The 20,732-nt window shown below is 44.1% G+C and overlaps 1 protein-coding gene across 3 annotated transcripts; it reads left to right on the forward strand.

Annotated features, from left to right (window-relative positions):
• Window positions 1-705: 705 nt before the first annotated feature.
• Window positions 706-13,906, forward strand: xylb (xylulokinase homolog (H. influenzae)). 3 transcript variants are annotated; one of them, XM_079291557.1, is made up of 19 exons: window positions 706-768; window positions 3,619-3,701; window positions 3,884-3,953; window positions 4,074-4,154; window positions 4,364-4,450; window positions 4,520-4,648; window positions 4,729-4,794; window positions 4,877-4,949; window positions 6,639-6,757; window positions 6,830-6,911; window positions 7,578-7,618; window positions 7,725-7,840; window positions 8,025-8,140; window positions 8,731-8,804; window positions 8,933-9,086; window positions 10,603-10,661; window positions 10,904-10,991; window positions 13,463-13,557; window positions 13,695-13,906. In XM_079291557.1, the coding sequence occupies exons 1-19, from the start codon at window positions 709-711 to the stop codon at window positions 13,761-13,763; spliced, it is 1,662 nt and encodes a 553-aa protein (XP_079147683.1). In that variant the 5' UTR covers window positions 706-708; the 3' UTR covers window positions 13,764-13,906. The 3 variants fall into 3 exon arrangements, with proteins under 3 accessions (XP_079147683.1, XP_079147684.1, XP_079147685.1); XM_079291558.1 differs by having other exon boundaries at window positions 8,933-9,029; XM_079291559.1 differs by lacking the exon at window positions 706-768 and adding an exon at window positions 798-1,349.
• Window positions 13,907-20,732: the final 6,826 nt, after the last annotated feature.

The raw sequence follows: 20,732 nt of genomic DNA on the forward strand, positions 1-20,732 counted from the left end.
GAAACTGCTAGTGATGGCGAGATGAAGCCTCATGAGGCATCGAACCACTTCAGCCAATTGGTTCGAGAAAGGGTTCATTTCTCGAAGCTTCATGTGCACACGACACCACCTACTGGCCAAGTGTGTAATCACAGGCAGCTGTATCTCAACCACATCATGTGATGCATTGAATTGTTGTGTCTGTTATGGCTGTTGGGAATGACTATGAATTACAAAAATGTATGACCAAATAATTTCAGTACATAAATTATCACATATGTTTATAATAAAATATTTTCTGAATGTATTCTGTGTACATTTTCCCAAAATGGTAGTGTCATATGATATGGCAGGTTGTGTAATAATGTCATTATGTCACTTTAGGAAAATGGCATGTAGGAAGACTTCCATGTATGCTTTTGATGCTGTTCTGGAATAAAAGAAAGTTTTGAAGTGACACGAGAGACTGCGCGTTAATCGACCGACCGCTCCTACAACACACATATACACACCAGTAGACATGTGTTAAATACACATTGGGGTTGATGATAATACTTTTGTACTTTTTATACTGTGGTATTAGTACTTTTACTGCAGTAAAGGACCTGAATATTCTGAATACTTCTACATGTAAATCATTAACTTTTGTATTGACGCTAACTAGAGTCAGAGTGTTACTGTCTCTTTAAATAATGAACCCCTGCGCCTCACTCTGTGTGCGCGTGTGGCATGATGGCCGCCGCTCGTGACTCTCCTCTGTTTCTGGGCTTTGACTTCAGCACCCAGCAGGTAAACTTACCACGTGCAGCCTGTTTACTCAGTGTACTTATACACAGTCCTTCATTTTCTACTTGTGTATTTTACTGTGTGTGAAAGTAGTTACTTCTGTACTCGTGTACTGTGTGAGGTACTTTACTGTGTGTTTACATTCTGTACTACTTCTACTTTATCTGAGAGCTGTAGAATCCTACGACACCTGAATGCATCATTAGGACTAGATTCATGATATATAAAAGTATACTGTGAATACTGTGTACTTTTACTGCTGATACTACATGAAGGTGGTGTCACGACCCGGCTCACAAAGTCGTAACATGAGGGAGACAAGACTAGTTATAAAAGTAATAAATAGACTTTTATTTAAAGTACAACTCACGAAATAAACACTCAGAACAAGGCAGCAGCAGCAGCAGCAGCAGCAGCCAGGTCCTCCACACAGGAGTGAGAGAGGAACCCAGCCAAAGAAGAGGGGCAGCCTTTATAGCTGGACCCACCCAGCAGGCTCAGGTGGGCTCAGCCGCCGATCAACATCCTGCAAGACAACCTGAGAGGAAACAGACCCCTGGTGCAAGGGAGGGGTCGTCACAGTGGTAATACTTGTGTACTTGTACCTCTGGTACTAGCTGAAGATGGTGATACTTGTACCTCTGGTACTAGCTGAAGATGGTAATACTTGTACCTCTGGTACTAGCTGAAGGTGGTAATACTTGTGTACTTGTACCTCTGGTACTAGCTGAAGATGGTGATACTTGTACCTCTGGTACTAGCTGAAGGTGGTAATACTTGTACCTCTGGTACTAGCTGAAGGTGGTAATACTTGTGTACTTGTACCTCTGGTACTAGCTGAAGATGGTGATACTTGTACCTCTGGTACTAGCTGAAAATGGTGATACTTGTACCTCTGGTACTAGCTGAAGGTGGTAATACTTGTACCTCTGGTACTAGCTGAAGGTGGTAATACTTGTGTACTTGTACCTCTGGTACTAGCTGAAGGTGGTAATACTTGTGTACTTGTACCTCTGGTACTAGCTGAAGGTGGTAATACTTGTACCTCTGGTACTAGCTGAAGGTGGTGATACTTGTGTACTTGTACCTCTGGTACTAGCTGAAGGTGGTGATACTTGTACCTCTGGTACTAGCTGAAGATGGTGATACTTGTACCTCTGGTACTAGCTGAAAATGGTGATACTTGTACCTCTGGTACTAGCTGAAGATGGTGATACTTGTACCTCTGGTACTAGCTGAAGATGGTGATACTTGTACCTCTGGTACTAGCTGAAAATGGTGATACTTGTACCTCTGGTACTAGCTGAAGGTGGTAATACTTGTACCTCTGGTACTAGCTGAAGGTGGTAATACTTGTACCTCTGGTACTAGCTGAAGGTGGTAATACTTGTACCTCTGGTACTAGCTGAAGGTGGTAATACTTGTGTACTTGTACCTCTGGTACTAGCTGAAGGTGGTAATACTTGTGTACTTGTACCTCTGGTACTAGCTGAAGGTGGTAATACTTGTGTACTTGTACCTCTGGTACTAGCTGAAGGTGGTAATACTTGTACCTCTGGTACTAGCTGAAGGTGGTGATACTTGTGTACTTGTACCTCTGGTACTAGCTGAAGGTGGTGATACTTGTACCTCTGGTACTAGCTGAAGGTGGTAATACTTGTACCTCTGGTACTAGCTGAAGGTGGTAATACTTGTGTACTTGTACCTCTGGTACTAGCTGAAGATGGTGATACTTGTACCTCTGGTACTAGCTGAAGGTGGTGATACTTGTGTACTTGTACCTCTGGTACTAGCTGAAGGTGGTAATACTTGTGTACTTGTACCTCTGGTACTAGCTGAAGGTGGTAATACTTGTGTACTTGTACCTCTGGTACTAGCTGAAGGTGGTAATACTTGTACCTCTGGTACTAGCTGAAGATGGTGATACTTGTGTACTTGTACCTCTGGTACTAGCTGAAGGTGGTGATACTTGTGTACTTGTACCTCTGGTACTAGCTGAAGGTGGTAATACTTGTACCTCTGGTACTAGCTGAAGGTGGTAATACTTGTGTACTTGTACCTCTGGTACTAGCTGAAGGTGGTAATACTTGTGTACTTGTACCTCTGGTACTAGCTGAAGGTGGTAATACTTGTACCTCTGGTACTAGCTGAAGGTGGTGATACTTGTGTACTTGTACCTCTGGTACTAGCTGAAGGTGGTGATACTTGTGTACTTGTACCTCTGGTACTAGCTGAAGGTGGTGATACGTGTGTACTTGTACCTCTGGTACTAGCTGAAGGTGGTGATACTTGTGTACTTGTACCTCTGGTACTAGCTGAAGGTGGTGATACTTGTGTACTTGTACCTCTGGTACTAGCTGAAGGTGGTGATACTTGTGTACTTGTACCTCTGGTACTAGCTGAAGGTGGTGATACTTGTGTACTTGTACCTCTGGTACTAGCTGAAGGTGGTGATACTTGTGTACTTGTACCTCTGGTACTAGCTGAAGGTGGTGATACTTGTGTACTTGTACCTCTGGTACTAGCTGAAGGTGGTGATACTTGTGTACTTGTACCTCTGGTACTAGCTGAAGGTGGTAATACTTGTACCTCTGGTACTAGCTGAAGGTGGTGATACTTGTGTACTTGTACCTCTGGTACTAGCTGAAGGTGGTGATACTTGTGTACTTGTACCTCTGGTACTAGCTGAAGGTGGTGATACTTGTGTACTTGTACCTCTGGTACTAGCTGAAGGTGGTAATACTTGTGTACTTGTACCTCTGGTACTAGCTGAAGGTGGTGATACTTGTGTACTTGTACCTCTGGTACTAGCTGAAGGTGGTGATACTTGTGTACTTGTACCTCTGGTACTAGCTGAAGGTGGTGGCCATCGATGAGAACCTGAACGTCGTTCACCAGAATAATGTGCAGTTTGACTCCGAGCTTCCCGAGTTCAGGTAACAAACATCTCCTCTGTGTACTACTACTACTACTACTAGTAGGACTAGTAGTAGTAGTAGTATTTATTTATAAGTAGTAGTTGTATTTATTTATATTTCGGACACATTCAGAAGCTTGTAAATGCTGGACTGTGCATCTGTGATTTAATTTAGTAAAGTCTTTTATTTTGAAACCCCAGGACTCAGGGAGGAGTTCATATCCATGCCGACAGACTGACGGTCACCTCACCTGTACTGATGTGGGTGAAGGTGAGTCTCACACACTGTGACCAATGACGTGTCTGTTTCCTGGTCGGGCTTGGTTGGGGTTGGTCCCTGTGCTGTGTGCTGCTCTGTGATTGGTTGTCACGTGTGTCTGTCTGTCACCAGGCTCTGGACCTGCTATTGGACAAGATGAAGGGGGCGGGGCTTGCCTACTCCCGTGTCAGAGCGTTGTCGGGCAGTGGCCAGGTGAGAAATCACACCAAACCTACCTACAGTACTCCACACCATGTGTACAAAGGTGTCCTCATAACATATCGTAGTGTTACTACGTAGTGTTATCGTAGAAGTACTGCATACATAGCAGTACTTCACCTGTTCACTGACTGAGCCTCTTAACTGAAGGAAAGTGGGCGGAGTCTGGTTTTTGTAACAGAACCTCTTTAAATGTCTCTCAGCAACACGGCAGTGTGTTCTGGAGAAGAGGGGCGTCTGAGACCCTGAAGGACCTGGACCCGGACCAGGACCTGCACCAGCTGCTGCAGGTGCGTGGGTCCACAGGTACGTGTGTGTGTGGTATTATGGGATGTGAGCTGATGCTGACTCTCTAACAGGACAGCTTCTCCGTGTCTCACTCTCCTGTGTGGATGGACTCCAGCAGCAGACAGCAGTGTGAGGAGCTGCAGACAGCAGCAGGAGGAGCAAGGAGACTGGCAGAGATCACAGGGTCCAGAGCATACGAGGTCTGTCTGATCACCTGTCTGTCTGTCTGTCTGTCTGTCTGTCTGTCTGTCTGTCATATCTAATGGGTGTCTGTCTGCAGCGTTTCACAGGAAACCAGATCTCCAAACTGAGACAGACTCGACCGGAGGAGTTCAAGAACACAGAGGTCAGTGAGCAGCTTTTGTGACTCTGTTAATGAATGATTCCACACAACTGACGTGTGTGTGTGTGTGTGTGTGTGTGTTCAGAGGATCTCATTGGTCAGCAGCTTCGCAGCCTCTCTCTTCCTCGGTGGTTACGCCTCCATCGACTACAGTGACGGTACAGAATCAGTGCTCGTTGATCGTTTATCATTTAGTGTCTTTATTGATCCGTCCTCCATCTTTACTAATCGTTACTGTGAACGTGCACAACGATGAGTCAGCAGAGAAAATATATGAAAATCACAAAAGTGAAAACAAAACTATTGATAATGTCAGAGAGACACTAAACGACAACAAAGAGACATTAAAATACACTAAACAACTACAAAGAGACACTAAACAACTACGAAGAGACACTAAACGACAACAAAGGCATTAAACAACTACAAAGAGACACTAAACGACACAAAGAGACATTAAACGACTACACAGAGACACTAAACGACAACAAAGACATTAAACAACTACAAAGAGACATTAAACGACTACACAGAGACACTAAACGACAACAAAGGCATTAAACAACTACAAAGAGACACTAAACGACACAAAGAGACATTAAACGACCCAAAGAGACACTAAACGACACAAAGACATTAAACGACACAAAGACATTAAACGACACAAAGAGACACTAAACGACACAAAGACACACTAAACGACACAAAGAGACACTAAACGACGAAACAACTACAAAGAGACACTAAACAACGACAAACAGACACAAAACAACGACAAAGACACGAAACGACACAAAGAGACACTAAACGACGAAACAACTACAAAGAGACACTAAACAACGACAAACAGACACAAAACAACGACAAAGACACGAAACGACACAAAGAGACACTAAACGACTAAACAACTACAAAGAGACACAAAACGACTACAAAGAGACACTAAACGACACAAAGAGACACTAAACGACGAAACGACTACAAAGAGACACTAAACGACACAAAGAGACACTAAACGACGAAACAACTACAAAGAGACACTAAACAACGACAAACAGACACAAAACAACGACAAAGACACAAAACAACTACAAAGAGACACTAAACGACACAAAGAGACACTAAACGACGAAACGACTACAAAGAGACACTAAACGACACAAAGAGACACTAAACGACGAAACAACTACAAAGAGACACTAAACAACGACAAACAGACACAAAACAACGACAAAGACACGAAACGACACAAAGAGACACTAAACGACTAAACAACTACAAAGAGACACAAAACGACTACAAAGAGACACTAAACGACACAAAGAGACACTAAACGACGAAACGACTACAAAGAGACACTAAACGACACAAAGAGACACTAAACGACGAAACAACTACAAAGAGACACTAAACAACGACAAACAGACACAAAACAACGACAAAGACACGAAACGACTACAAAGAGACACTAAACGACACAAAGAGACACTAAACGACGAAACGACTACAAAGAGACACTAAACGACACAAAGAGACACTAAACGACGAAACGACTACAAAGAGACACTAAACGACTAAACAACTACAAAGAGACACTAAACGACACAAAGAGACACTAAACGACACAAAGACATTAAACGACACTAAACGACACAAAGAGACACTAAACGACACAAAGACACAAAACGTGAACGTTCTTGTGAAATGCGTTCAGAGAGGGAACAGAAAGGGGCCTCATGTTTGACTAAATGTGCTTCACTTGAACGTGTCGGGAGCCCAAAAGAACGACGGCTCCTGAACACAACCAGGTGATCCCTTTTGTTCACCGGCTGATTCGCTGACTTCAGGTTCGGGGATGAATCTGCTGGACATCAGGACCAGAAACTGGTCTGAGATCTGCCTGGACGCCACCGCTCCTCATCTGGACCGACTGCTGGGCGCTCCGGTGCCCTCCACGTCTGTACTGGTGAGACTGGTCTTCACGCTGTGGTGTGTGTTGGCTGAGCTCTGACTTCAGTGCTGCGTCGTGTCCCTGCAGGGTCCCGTCTCCTCCTACTTTGTGCAGCGATATGGTTTCTCTGAGAGCTGCAGGGTGGTGGCCTTCACCGGAGACAACCCGGGTAAGATATGACCCGAGACCTCCGGCCCACTGCGGCAGCACTCCAGTCACCAACGCTCACACGAAACACGTGACCTTTAACCCTTCCTGTGGCTCATTTAAATTTGACATAGTAGTCATTGTGAAATCCACTCATTCATGCAGTTATGTTGTCTGAACACAAGGTGGTGTGTGGTGTGTGTGTGTGTGTGTGTTTTATTGATGGCTGACCGCTCAGTTCAATAGCTGCATCTTTACAGTTTGTCCTTGTCACTTTTATGATTTATTCAAATTGGTGAGTACACGGCCTCCTGTGTGTGTGTGTGTGTGTGTGTGTGTGTGTGTGTGTGTGTGTGTGTGTGTGTGTGTGTGTGTGTGTGTGTGTGTGTGTGTGTGTGTGTGTGTGTGTGTGTGTGTGTGTGTGTGTGTGTGTGTGTGTGTGTGTGTGTGTGTGAGAGAAAAGAGGAAATGTCAAATGGAAATTTCCTCTTCAACATTTACTTTTTTTTCATTTATTTACTTCATGTTGTCCGTTTCTCCTTCTTTTAAATATTTGATGGAATGAATCGAGTTGTTTTTTGACGCTCGTGGATCTTTTTCTTCCTCCGTCGACGTGTTCAAATCAAAAACAACAAAAAGTTCGATATGTTGAATATTCTTATCATTAAAGTGAGTTTTCTCTCCTCAGCGTCTCTGGCAGGAATGAGGCTCCAGCAGGGCGACGTCGCTGTAAGTCCACATGAGACCCGTCCGTCTTTTAGCTGAGTCGGTCCTCTGTGTGGTCGGTGTGTGTTACACTGTGTGTGTGTGTGTGTGTGTGTGTGTGTGTGTCCAGGTCAGCCTGGGGACCAGTGACACGGTGTTCTTGTGGATCCAGCAGCCTCGCCCGGCGCTGGAGGGTCACCTCTTCTGCAACCCGCTGGACTGGCGAGCCTTCATGGCTCTGCTGTGGTACGTCACCGCCTAGCTTAGCTTAGCATAAAGACTGGAAACGGAGGGGAACAACTAGCCTGGCTCTGTCCAACTTTCAACCAACCAGCTCCTCTAAATCTCTAAGTACTGTAACTACGTGTGTGTGTGCGTGCGTGCGTGCGTGTGTGTGCGTGTGTGTGTGTGCGTGTGTGTGCGTGCGTAGCTTTAAGAACGGGTCTCTGACGAGGGAACGAATCAGGAACGAGAGCGCTGGAGGATCATGGGAACTCTTTTCCGGTGCCCTGAGAGACACGCCGCTGGGCAACAACGGACACATCGGTGAAGCTTCCTTCATTCCTTGTGTCCTTCCTTTTCCCATTTACTCCTTCGCTACCTACATGTGTATCCTTTCTCCCTTCCTCCCTTACTACCTTACTTTTCCTTCTCTAGTTCCTTTTTCCTTCTTTGCTTATTTCGTCCCTCCTTCACCCTTCTTCCTTATTCCTACCATCAGTTTCCTTTCTTTCTTTCTTCCTCCTTTCTTCCTTGTTATCCTCCCTAACTCCTTCCTTCCTCACTTCCTTCTATTTGCATTAGTTCTCCTTCCATCATTTTTCCTTCCTTGCCTCTACCTTCCTCATTCCTTCTGGTTTCCTGCTTTTCATCTTTCCTTTCTTCCTTCCCTGCCTTCACCTGTTTCCTTCCTTGCTTCTTCCTTGTTATATTCCTTACTCCTTCCTTTCTTCCTTCCTTTGTTTCCTATTTCCTTCTTCCACACCTTCGCATGTTCCATCTTTCAAATCATCCTATGTGTTTCCTGTCTTTCTTTTTCTTTGTTATCCTCCCTCCTCCCTCCCTCCCTCCTTCACTCCCTCCCTCCCTCCTTCACTCCCTCCCTCCCTCTGACCGGTTGTTTGGTGTGTTTCCAGGCTTTTATTTTGACAGTATGGAGATCACACCTCCTGCAGTCGGAGTTCACCTCTTTGACCCCGACGACAACCAGGTGAGTGACACACATTCAGAGAGTTTAACTTCAGGTGACGTCTGAAACACTCGTCTTCACTCTTCATGTTCTATGGGAATCTCCTTGAATCCTTTTCAATCCCTTGTCTCCTGTCTCCTCTCCCTCAGGTGTCCTCCCTGAGTCCTCAGGTGGAGGTCCGGGCTCTGGTGGAGGGTCAGTTTCTGTCCAGGAGGCTCCACGCTGAGCGGCTAGGATACTCCATCAGTGAGACCTCCATCCTTCTTCTGATCCTCATCTTCTCTTCCTCTTTATGCTCCATCAGTGAGACCTCCGTCCTTCTTCTGATCCTCATCTTCTCTTCCTGTTTATACTCCATCAGTGAGACCTCCATCCTTCTTCTGATCCTCATCTTCTCTTCCTCTTTATGCTCCATCAGTGAGACCTCCATCCTTCTTCTGATCCTCATCTTCTCTTCCTGTTTATGCTCCATCAGTGAGACCTCCGTCCTTCTTCTGATCCTCATCTTCTCTTCCTCTTTATGCTCCATCAGTGAGACCTCCGTCCTTCTTCTGATCCTCATCTTCTCTTCCTGTTTATACTCCATCAGTGAGACCTCCATCCTTCTTCTGATCCTCATCTTCTCTTCCTCTTTATGCTCCATCAGTGAGACCTCCGTCCTTCTTCTGATCCTCATCTTCTCTTCCTGTTTATACTCCATCAGTGAGACCTCCATCCTTCTTCTGATCCTCATCTTCTCTTCCTGTTTATGCTCCATCAGTGAGACCTCCGTCCTTCTTCTGATCCTCATCTTCTCTTCCTGTTTATGCTCCATCAGTGAGACCTCCGTCCTTCTTCTGATCCTCATCTTCTCTTCCTGTTTATACTCCATCAGTGAGACCTCCATCCTTCTTCTGATCCTCATCTTCTCTTCCTGTTTATGCTCCATCAGTGAGACCGCCATCCTTCTTCTGCTCCTCATCTTCTCTTCCTGTTTATACTCCATCAGTGAGACCTCCGTCCTTCTTCTGATCCTCATCTTCTCTTCCTGTTTATGCTCCATCAGTGAGACCTCCATCCTTCTTCTGCTCCTCATCTTCTCTTCCTGTTTATGCTCCATCAGTGAGACCTCCATCCTTCTTCTGCTCCTCATCTTCTCTTCCTGTTTATACTCCATCAGTGAGACCTCCGTCCTTCTTCTGATCCTCATCTTCTCTTCCTGTTTATGCTCCATCAGTGAGACCTCCATCCTTCTTCTGCTCCTCATCTTCTCTTCCTGTTTATGCTCCATCAGTGAGACCTCCATCCTTCTTCTGCTCCTCATCTTCTCTTCCTGTTTATGCTCCATCAGTGAGACCTCCATCCTTCTTCTGCTCCTCATCTTCTCTTCCTGTTTATGCTCCATCAGTGAGACCTCCATCCTTCTTCTGCTCCTCATCTTCTCTTCCTGTTTATACTCCATCAGTGAGACCTCCATCCTTCTTCTGATCCTCATCTTCTCTTCCTGTTTATGCTCCATCAGTGAGACCTCCATCCTTCTTCTGATCCTCATCTTCTCTTCCTGTTTGTACTCCATCAGTGAGACCTCCGTCCTTCTTCTGATCCTCATCTTCTCTTCCTGTTTATACTCCATCAGTGAGACCTCCATCCTTCTTCTGATCCTCATCTTCTCTTCCTGTTTATACTCCATCAGTGAGACCTCCGTCCTTCTTCTGATCCTCATCTTCTCTTCCTGTTTATACTCCATCAGTGAGACCTCCGTCCTTTCGTCTTTTCATAAACGGATCATTTCATAATGTCTCCGCTGATGAAACAGTGAAAACTTCGTACATGTTTTCAGTTCCAGGAACCAGAGTTTTGGCAACAGGAGGAGCTTCAGCTAATAAAGACATTCTGCAGGTCATTTCTCCGCGTTGTTGTTGTTGTTGTTGTTGTTGTTGTTGTGATGACTGGATGATATCTCAGTGTTGGTTGATGTTAATAATCCAGGTGAGGTCAGTGAGTCAGAATAATAAATGTCTTTAAATCATGATTTTAAAGCTCACTCTTTGTTTCAGAATCCTTTAATTCATTTGATGTGTCATACAGGAAGTGAGAGAGGAGACGACGTCCAATCACATCGCTCTGTTTCTGTCTCTCAGGTTTTATGTGATGTGTTCAACACTCCGGTTTACACCATCGACCTGTTGAACTCCGCTTCTCTGGGATCAGCCTACAGAGCTCTACACGGTAACATGTACTAGTACTGCTATTAATACTACTACAGTCTACAGAGCTCTACACGGTAACATGTACTAGTACTGCTATTAATACTACTACAGTCTACAGAGCTCTACACGGTAACATGTACTAGTACTGCTATTAATACTACAGCCTACAGAGCTCTACACGGTAACATGTACTAGTACTGCTATTAATACTACAGCCTACAGAGCTCTACACGGTAACATGTACTAGTACTGCTATTAATACTACTACAGTCTACAGAGCTCTACACGGTAACATGTACTAGTACTGCTATTAATACTACTACAGTCTACAGAGCTCTACACGGTAACATGTACTAGTACTGCTATTAATACTACTACAGTCTACAGAGCTCTACACGGTAACATGTACTAGTACTGCTATTAATACTACTACAGCCTACAGAGCTCTACACGGTAACATGTACTAGTACTGCTATTAATACTACAGTCTACAGAGCTCTACACGGTAACATGTACTAGTACTGCTATTAATACTACTACAGTCTACAGAGCTCTACACGGTAACATGTACTAGTACTGCTATTAATACTACTACAGCCTACAGAGCTCTACACGGTAACATGTACTAGTACTGCTATTAATACTACAGCCTACAGAGCTCTACACGGTAACATGTACTAGTACTGCTATTAATACTACTACAGTCTACAGAGCTCTACACGGTAACATGTACTAGTACTGCTATTAATACTACTACAGTCTACAGAGCTCTACACGGTAACATGTACTAGTACTGCTATTAATACTACTACAGTCTACAGAGCTCTACACGGTAACATGTACTAGTACTGCTATTAATACTACTACAGTCTACAGAGCTCTACACGGTAACATGTACTAGTACTGCTATTAATACTACTACAGCCTACAGAGCTCTACACGGTAACATGTACTAGTACTGCTATTAATACTACTACAGTCTACAGAGCTCTACACGGTAACATGTACTAGTACTGCTATTAATACTACTACAGCCTACAGAGCTCTACACGGTAACATGTACTAGTACTGCTATTAATACTACTACAGTCTACAGAGCTCTACACGCTAACATGTACTAGTACTGCTATTAATACTACTACAGTCTACAGAGCTCTACACGGTAACATGTACTAGTACTGCTATTAATACTACTACAGCCTACAGAGCTCTACACGGTAACATGTACTAGTACTGCTATTAATACTACTACAGCCTACAGAGCTCTACACGGTAACATGTACTAGTACTGCTATTAATACTACTACAGTCTACAGAGCTCTACACGGTAACATGTACTAGTACTGCTATTAATACTACTACAGCCTACAGAGCTCTACACGGTAACATGTACTAGTACTACTAGTACTGCTATTAATACTACTACTGCTACTACTACTACAGCCTACGGATCTCTACACGGTAACATGTACTTATACTGCTAGTACTGCTATTAATACTACGACTACTACAGCCTACAGAGCTCTACACAGTAACAGATACTTATACTAGTATAAGTATCTGTTACTGGTACGTTCATGTATTTTTTTTAAATATTGTACGTTTGACTGTATAATCTAATATTACCATTTAGTAGTACACTGTCAGAGTACTGTTGTATATATTTAAATCTGTATATATATATTCAGTCATGACTCTGCTGACTCTACAGACTTTGTGTTGTTGTGCTGCACAGGATCAATAAAGTTCATCTTGTCCTCAGGTCATAATGGTCCACTGGGAAACATGCACACACACACACACACACACAGGAGTTTACAGTGACTCTGACGGTGTGTGTGTGTGTGATTTAATAACAGAGTAGAAGTGTTTCTATGTGTAGAAAACTTCAGTACAAAAAATCTCCGAAAGTCCCTTTCGTTCATATTTACTGGATTCTGTGTGTAATCTGTGTATCAGCCCATGACCATGACCATGACCACATGTCACATGACCATGACCACATGACACGTCACATGACCATGACCACATGTCACATGACCATGACCACATGTCACATGACCATGACCACATGACACGTCACATGACCATGACCACATGTCACGTCACATGTCACATGTCACGTTTATCTTGACTGTTGATCAGGACTTGTCATAGTAGTGAAAGCAAAGGACAGCTTAGTTCTGTTCAAGTGTCCCCGTAAACCATGACGGTGTGACAGTGAGCCAGAGTAGGAGGAGCTTCACACTGCTGACTCAGTGTTCTACTCAACCAATCAGAAGTTCTTTGAGTTTTTAATGCACTGTTTTTGATGCTGTTATTCATTTGTTGTATTGTGTTTATTGTTTGTTGTCTCTATGAGTTGATTTGGTAATAAATGAGTTTCCTCACTGGGGATTTATAATCTAATTGACTCTGTAACTCACCAATTGGTTGATTGGTTAACGATGCAGAAACCTCCTCCTCTGATTGGTTGATGTGTGTTTTCAGGCATGATGTCAGAATCTGTCGCGTCCTTCTTTGATGTGGTGAAGAAAGCTCCAGAAGCTCAACTGGTGGCTACACCTCATCCTGCAGCCCAGCAGGTAGGTACACACACACACACACACACACACACACACACACACACACACGGACGGACGAGTAATGATTAGAATTAATGTTCTCTCTGTACAGCAGCATATTAAATATAAAAACAGTAACACGCTGATGTGTGTTCCAGGTGTACGACCAGATGCTGAAGCGTTACGCCCGATTGGAGGAGAGAGTCCTGCAGGAGACCCGCCCCTGAGCCACGATCAGCTCTGTTGAAGAAGCACGTGACCTTTAATGGACGTCGTAGGACAAGACCCTTTACAGAAACTAAAGTTTAGTTCATAATCGAAACCGTTTGTTAACTTCTGAATTTTATCAGTGAGTAATTGATTGATGGTCGTGCACTTACAAGAATAATAAAAAGATGTTTGCACTGGAAATCAAAAACACACAACTCTTCTTTCATAGAACTTAAAATAAAAGACAAACACAACTACAGATGAAGTTTTCATCTGGTTACGTCGCGACGAGTGATTAGCGCCTTAGATGACACCAAGGAGAGCTGCTGGCATGTGTGTGAGTATTCTGACATACACGCACCGTGGGAATATTGTACATGTGTACATGTTATATACCGGATTAAACAGCAACGTCTGGTCACTTTTTACACACTCCAAACACAACTATATACCAATATAGGCAACTATAAAATGTGGCATAAAAGCACGAATTTCTGGGCAAAAATCTGCGTAATATTTACTGCATATCGATTTTGGATCACGAAGCTAACGGCTACAGAGCTAACCAACACATCGCTTAGCAATAGCATTTGACACAGAACGCATAAATACCTTCGGTTATTCTCTCCGTGGAACCACTAGAAAGCTGTGAGCCACCAACGGCAGCATAACAGTTCCCTTCACCGGAAAACAATATCGCCATCTGTTCACCTTTATGAAGATTTCACAAAAATAACGTCGAAAATTATCCGGTTCAAAGCTACAATCATTGTTGGCAAAAACATCCGGTCTGATTCTCATCTGTTTCCTGTAGAAGGGGGTCAATCTAACTTGCTGGACCCGGGGGTGTGTGGTCAGACTTTTGGCGAATGGAATTTTACGCTCGGGGATGCCGGCACTCTTTGCCTCTTTACTCCCTGAAAAATTCTGTCAATCAACACCTGCTTCGACACGGCCTTCCTGAGACTCTGACGCGCCGAAGGCGGGCTCATTGACTGAAATCCACCGATGATAGGCTGAGCTAGAGCCCCATACACACACAGCAACTGAGAAAATCCTATGGATGACAGCCAGAAACGGGCTCTGAGAGGACCCTGGCTCTCAAAATGATTCCAAACGGCTGTATTTGGATGTATTGAATAATATGAGTGATAAAAAAAGTGAAATATATAGTTATATAGTTTATAAAAGTACAATGTAAGAGCTGCAACAGCTGGTTCCAAAATGACGACCTCGCGTGACCTCTCTGTACTAAAGCCTCTTATTCTTCACTGTATCCGAACCAAACGTTATTCTAGCACTACTGATCGGCTGTGATATGATTTGGGAGAGTTTTTAGGCTCTCAGCTGCATTATTTCAAAAACAATATCAATAAAAGTGCTTTTTTTCAGGAGAACCTGAATATTTTCAATTTGTGCTGTGTAATGTCTTCATGTCCTATATTAACCAGCAACATATACACAATATTACCCACTGAACAATCTCACAAGTGTCATAACTGATTGTAGCATCAAAAATTATAAAAAATAGAACTTATCGTTACAGAATTTCTATGTGTATGGGTATGCCATTTTCAAGCAGAGGCCTGAAAATAGGGCTGGAGTTTAAGAGGTTTTAACTGAGTAGTTTAGTTGTCTCAACCTAACCGAGTAGTTTAGTTGTCTCAACCTAACTGAGTAGTTTAGTTGTCTCAACCTAACTGAGTCGTTTAGTTGTCTCAACCTAACTGAGTAGTTTAGTTGTCTCAACCTAACCGAGTAGTTTAGTTGTCTCAACCTAACCGAGTAGTTTAGTTGTCTCAACCTAACTGAGTAGTTTAGTTGTCTCAACCTAACCGAGTCGTTTAGTTGTCTCAACCTAACCTAGTAGTTTAGTTGTCTCAACCTAACTGAGTAGTTTAGTTGTCTCAACCTAACCGAGTAGTTTAGTTGTCTCAACCTAACTGAGTAGTTTAGTTGTCTCAACCTAACTGAGTCGTTTAGTTGTCTCAACCTAACCGAGTAGTTTAGTTGTCTCAACCTAACCGAGTAGTTTAGTTGTCTCAACCTAACCGAGTAGTTTAGTTGTCTCAACCTAACTGAGTCGTTTAGTTGTCTCAACCTAACTGAGTAGTTTAGTTGTCTCAACCTAACCGAGTAGTTTAGTTGTCTCAACCTAACCGAGTCGTTTAGTTGTCTCAACCTAACCGAGTCGTTTAGTTGTCTCAACCTAACCGAGTCGTTTAGTTGTCTCAACCTAACCGAGTCGTTTAGTTGTCTCAACCTAACCGAGTCGTTTAGTTGTCTCAACCTAACCGAGTCGTTTAGTTGTCTCAACCTAACCGAGTCGTTTAGTTACTAGCTCTCCTGTTGGTTTAAACACTGATTGGTTGTTCACAATGAAACATCAGAGATCAGAGACGAGAAACACATGCTCTACTGAATATCGTCAGTTAAACTTTATTCCTCACTGTGATGTTAAACTGTAATCTGAGGATCAACTACGCTCCGTTTCTGGATGTGGATGCAGATGTGGAAGCAGCACCAATGTTTCCTCTTAAAATGAGACACGTCCATCGCTCTCCATTTTGATGGTGAAGCCTTCTAAATGGAGGACAAACAGAATGTCCTCACAAGTACAGCAAACACGAGTGTGCGAGAGCGAGCGAGTCATGCTGTAGGTTCAGCTGAGGAGATCCGTCCTCACATGGTACCGTGTGTGTGTGTGTGTGTGTGTTTAGACTGATCAAAAGAAGCTGCTTTGATGTTCAAACGTAAACACACACACACAGCATGTGACTGTGTTCACTGTATTCCAGATATTTTGTTTGTGTGAAATAATTGGCTCCCAAAAGGAATAAAACAGGGAAACAAATTGTACAACAGCAGAGAGAGTGTGTGTGTGTGTGTGTGTGTGTGTGTGTGTGTGTGTGTGTGTGTGTGTGTGTGTGTGTGTGTGTGTGTGTGTGTGTGTGTGTGTGTGTGTGTGTGTGTGTGTGTGTGTGTGTGTGTGTGTGTGTGTGTGTGTGTGTGTGCCGTTAATTACCTCCATCGGCTGGCGGATGAAAATGTGCGTCTGGATTTCATGTGAACCATTCAGACCTGGCAACCCGCCGTCTGCCGCTGATTGAAGGGTTTGGTTGTGAAATGAGAGGATGAGTGACGGATCCAGATCTAATGAAGCTCTTTGTACAAAGACACATAAATGAGACTCCTCATCCTCACGTACTTTGATGTGTCTGAGACGTCTATCGGCTCCTTTTCTAAGCTTCAATGTCGGCAGTAAAGAAATAGAGGGTTGTCTGGCAACCGCATGTTGACTGTTCGATCCTTGGCTGGGACGTGTCATGTGTCAAAGTGTCCCTGAGCAAATGCAGAGACAAATTAAGTATAAGTATAATAAAAACTACTGCGCTGGTCGATAAGATGCAGTCATTCTAGAGTAGGATGCTACGTTAACTTAGAGGCCGATCTCATTGACTCATACTCGTCTTGTCTCACGGGTCTTTTGACTCGTACTCGTCTTGTCTCACGGGTCTTTTGACTCGTACTCGTCTTGTCTCACGGGTCTTTTGACAAAGAATCTAACATTTCATTCACACAGTTGTAATGAGTTTAACTTCCGTCTCAGTTCAGGTTCGTCCCCTGACAGCTGGACAGCATCACTTCTTTCAACTGTTAACGTGTTCCTCTGCTGTCGTCCTCAGTTCAGGCCGTCCTTCAGCCGTCTGCCGTTCGTCCTGCCGAGTCCATCACACCTCAGCTCATGACATTACAACCAAAGTGAGAGAGAGAGAATGAGAGGGACATTCTGGATGCCTAGCAACAACCACTCTCTGCCTTCTCCCCCTGAGTCTCACACACACACACACACACACACACACACACACACACGCCTGAACTCCGTCCACAGAGGCAGAGATGGCACACCAGCCCGGTCGGCAGCCTGCAGCCTTTAGAGTCCACCGCTAATTTGGTCGATTAGGACCCAGTTAATTCTGTCAATTAAACCCCGTCGTCATTTGTCCAATTAAGTCTTCTGCGAATTGATCATCTCGGGGGCAGAGTGGAGCGGAGGTAGAGTGTTAATTAGGTGGATGTCATCCGCCAAACACTCACATTAACTCACATACAGACACACAGAAGAGGAAAGGGGACAATCTTCCAGAGCACGAGGAGGTTAATTGAAACGGCTCGTGAAGGAATTAACTGATTACTGCAGAATGAAGAGCGCTCGACTGACAGCTGCACAAGGTGTGACTTTTGTTTGTGTCTGCCTGTGTGTGTGTGTGTGTGTGTGTGTGTGTGTGTGTGTGTGTGTGTGTGTGTGTGTGTGTGTGTGTGTGTGTGTGTCCATGCTGAAGTTTAGAGCTCTTCAGTTCCGTCTCACCCAGATTTTTATTCGACGGACCAAACTGCAGCGATTCAAAGATGCTGGAAAGGCACATTGAGAATCTACAGATAATTGTAATGCCTGGACGTGTGTGTGTGCGGGCGGGCGGAGGAAGTTATACGCTTTCTACATCTGGGGGCAAACTTTGTGTGCGAGAGTGTGTGAAAGCATGTGAATATTACATCCCCGGGCAAGTTAAGTGTGTGTGTGTGTGTGTTTGTCTCCGTCAGCAGTGCTTTAAGAAAAATGCATGCATTAGTTATCAGCTCAGCTCTGATTTTCTTGTTTCTGCTCACAGCTCCGACTGATGCAACATCGCCAACACAGCACTCTTCAGTGTGTGTGTGTGTCGTCTGAATGGTTTTCATGTCGTGCAGCGCCAAAATAATTGATACATTGAGTAGTTTTTTTGTGTTCCTCTGCAACAACAGAAACGTCTGAAGGATTTTGTTCGTCGTTCTTCTGGACTGATTGTGTCTTTGTCTCCTGAAGATGAGTTTGTGTTGGGCTTCATGTAAACACATCGGAATGAGATCAGTCCTCAGCGGGTGTAAAAGTAATCCGTAACCCTGACCTCATTCTGAAAACCCAACAAGTGGAAAGGTCACCTGACTCAGGACACAAACCCTCCGTCTAAACAGAGCGTCAACAGAGCACCAACAGAGCGCCAACAGAGCGCCAACAGAGCGCCAACAGAGCGCCAACAGACATCAAACAGAGCGCCAACAGAGCGCCAACAGAGTGCCAACAGACCGCCAACAGAGTGCCAACAGACCTCAAACAGAGCGCCAACAGAGCGCCAACAGACCTCCAACAGAGCGCCAACAGACCGCCAACAGACCGCCAACAGACCGTCAACAGAGCGCCAACAGAGCGCCAGCAGAGCGCCAGCAGAGCGCCAACAGATCGCCAACAGACCTCCAACAGAGCGCCAACAGACCTCCAACAGAGCGCCAACAGAGCGCCAACAGAGCGCCAACAGAGCGCCAACAGACCTCCAACAGAGCGCCAACAGACCTCCAACAGAGCGCCAACAGAGCGCCAACAGAGCGCCAACAGACCTCCAACAGACCGCCAACAGACCTCCAACAGAGCACCAACAGAGCGCCAACAGAGCGCCAACAGAGCGCCAACAGAGGCAAGGCAAGGCAAGGCAAGTTTATTTGTATAGCACATTTCAACAACAAGGTAATTCAAAGTGCTTCACATAAAACCATTAAAAGCATCAAAACATAAGGCAAAAGAAAAGGAGATTTAAAAACAATTAAAGAAACAGTGTAAGAAATAAAATTCAGTAGTAAAAAGTAAAGGAGATTTAAAACATACATTGAAACAACAATCGATGTCTCCCTGAGACATTGCGCTGCACGCAATCAACCATACACTGCCGCCATTCTGCAATTACTCGCACACAAACCACGTCTGGAAAAGATCTCTGCCGATCTGCGTCTCATAGTGTACGCCTTGCACGAACTCGGTCCCGGAGGAAATGGCGATATATTGTGCAGTCCTTTTAAAACCATTAAAAGCATCAAAACATAAGGCAAAAGAAAAGGAGATTTAACAGCAATTAAGAACAGTGTAAGAAATAAAATACAGTAGTAAAATTGATTAATTGATTATTGATTAATTGATTAATATATGAATTGAATGTGGTTCAATTAAAGGCAGCAGCAAACAGAAAGGTCTTCAATCTTGATTTAAATGAGCTGAGGGTCTCAGCAGACCTGCAGCTTTCTGGGACTTTGTTCCAGATATGTGGAGCAGAAAAACTGAACGCTGCTTCTCCATGTTTAGTTCTGACTCTGGGAACAGAAAGTAGACCGGTCCCAGACGACCTGAGGGGTCGGGATGGTTCGTAAGGTAGCAGCAGATCAGAGATGTATTTTGGCCCTAAACCATTCAGTGCTTTGTAAACCAACAGCAGCATTTTAAAGTCAATTCTTTGTTGGACAGGAAGCCAGTGCAAAGACCTCAGAACTGGAGTGATGTGATCCACCCTCCTGGTCTTAGTGAGGACTCGAGCTGCAGCGTTCTGAATCAGCTGCAGCTTTCTGACGGACTTTTTACAGAGACCTGTAAACACACCGTTACAGTAGTCCAGTCTGCTGAAGATAAATGCGTGGACAAGTTTTACACATCCTGTTGAGACATAAGTCCTCTAATCCTTGATATGTTCTTCAGGTGATAGGAGGCTGATTTTGTAATTGTCTTGATATGGCTGTTCAGGTTGAGGTCTGAATCCATAACTACACCTAGATTTCTGGCTTGGTTTGTGGGTTTTAACATCAGTGACTGAAGCTGAGCGGTGATTTTCAATTGTTCGTCCTTGGTACCAAAAACAATTACTTCTGTTTTATCTTTGTTTAATTGAAGAAAATTCTGGTACATCCAGTTGTTGATTTGTTCAATGCAGTTACCCAGCCCTGTATGGGATTATAGTCCCCTGGTGACATAGTTATGTAGATTTGTGTGTCGTCTGCATAATTATGATAACACACTTTGTTGTTTTCCATAATCTGAGCTAGTGGAAGCATGTAGATGTTGAACAGAAGAGGCCCCAGTATTGAACCTTGGGGAACACCACATGTCATTTTAGTCAGCTCTGATGTGT

The sequence above is a fragment of the Melanostigma gelatinosum genome (assembly GCF_949748355.1).
Source record: "Melanostigma gelatinosum genome assembly, chromosome: 20".
Taxonomy (NCBI): domain Eukaryota; kingdom Metazoa; phylum Chordata; class Actinopteri; order Perciformes; family Zoarcidae; genus Melanostigma; species Melanostigma gelatinosum.

Coding starts and splice junctions, on each gene's coding strand:
- xylb (XM_079291557.1), top strand. CDS start 709: ATGATGGCCGCCGCTCGTGACTCTCCTCTGTTTCTGGGCTTTGACTTC. Junction 769..3,618: donor TTGACTTCAGCACCCAGCAG/GTAAACTTACCA, acceptor CTCTGGTACTAG/CTGAAGGTGGTGGCCATCGA. Junction 10,662..10,903: donor CTAATAAAGACATTCTGCAG/GTCATTTCTCCG, acceptor TCTGTCTCTCAG/GTTTTATGTGATGTGTTCAA.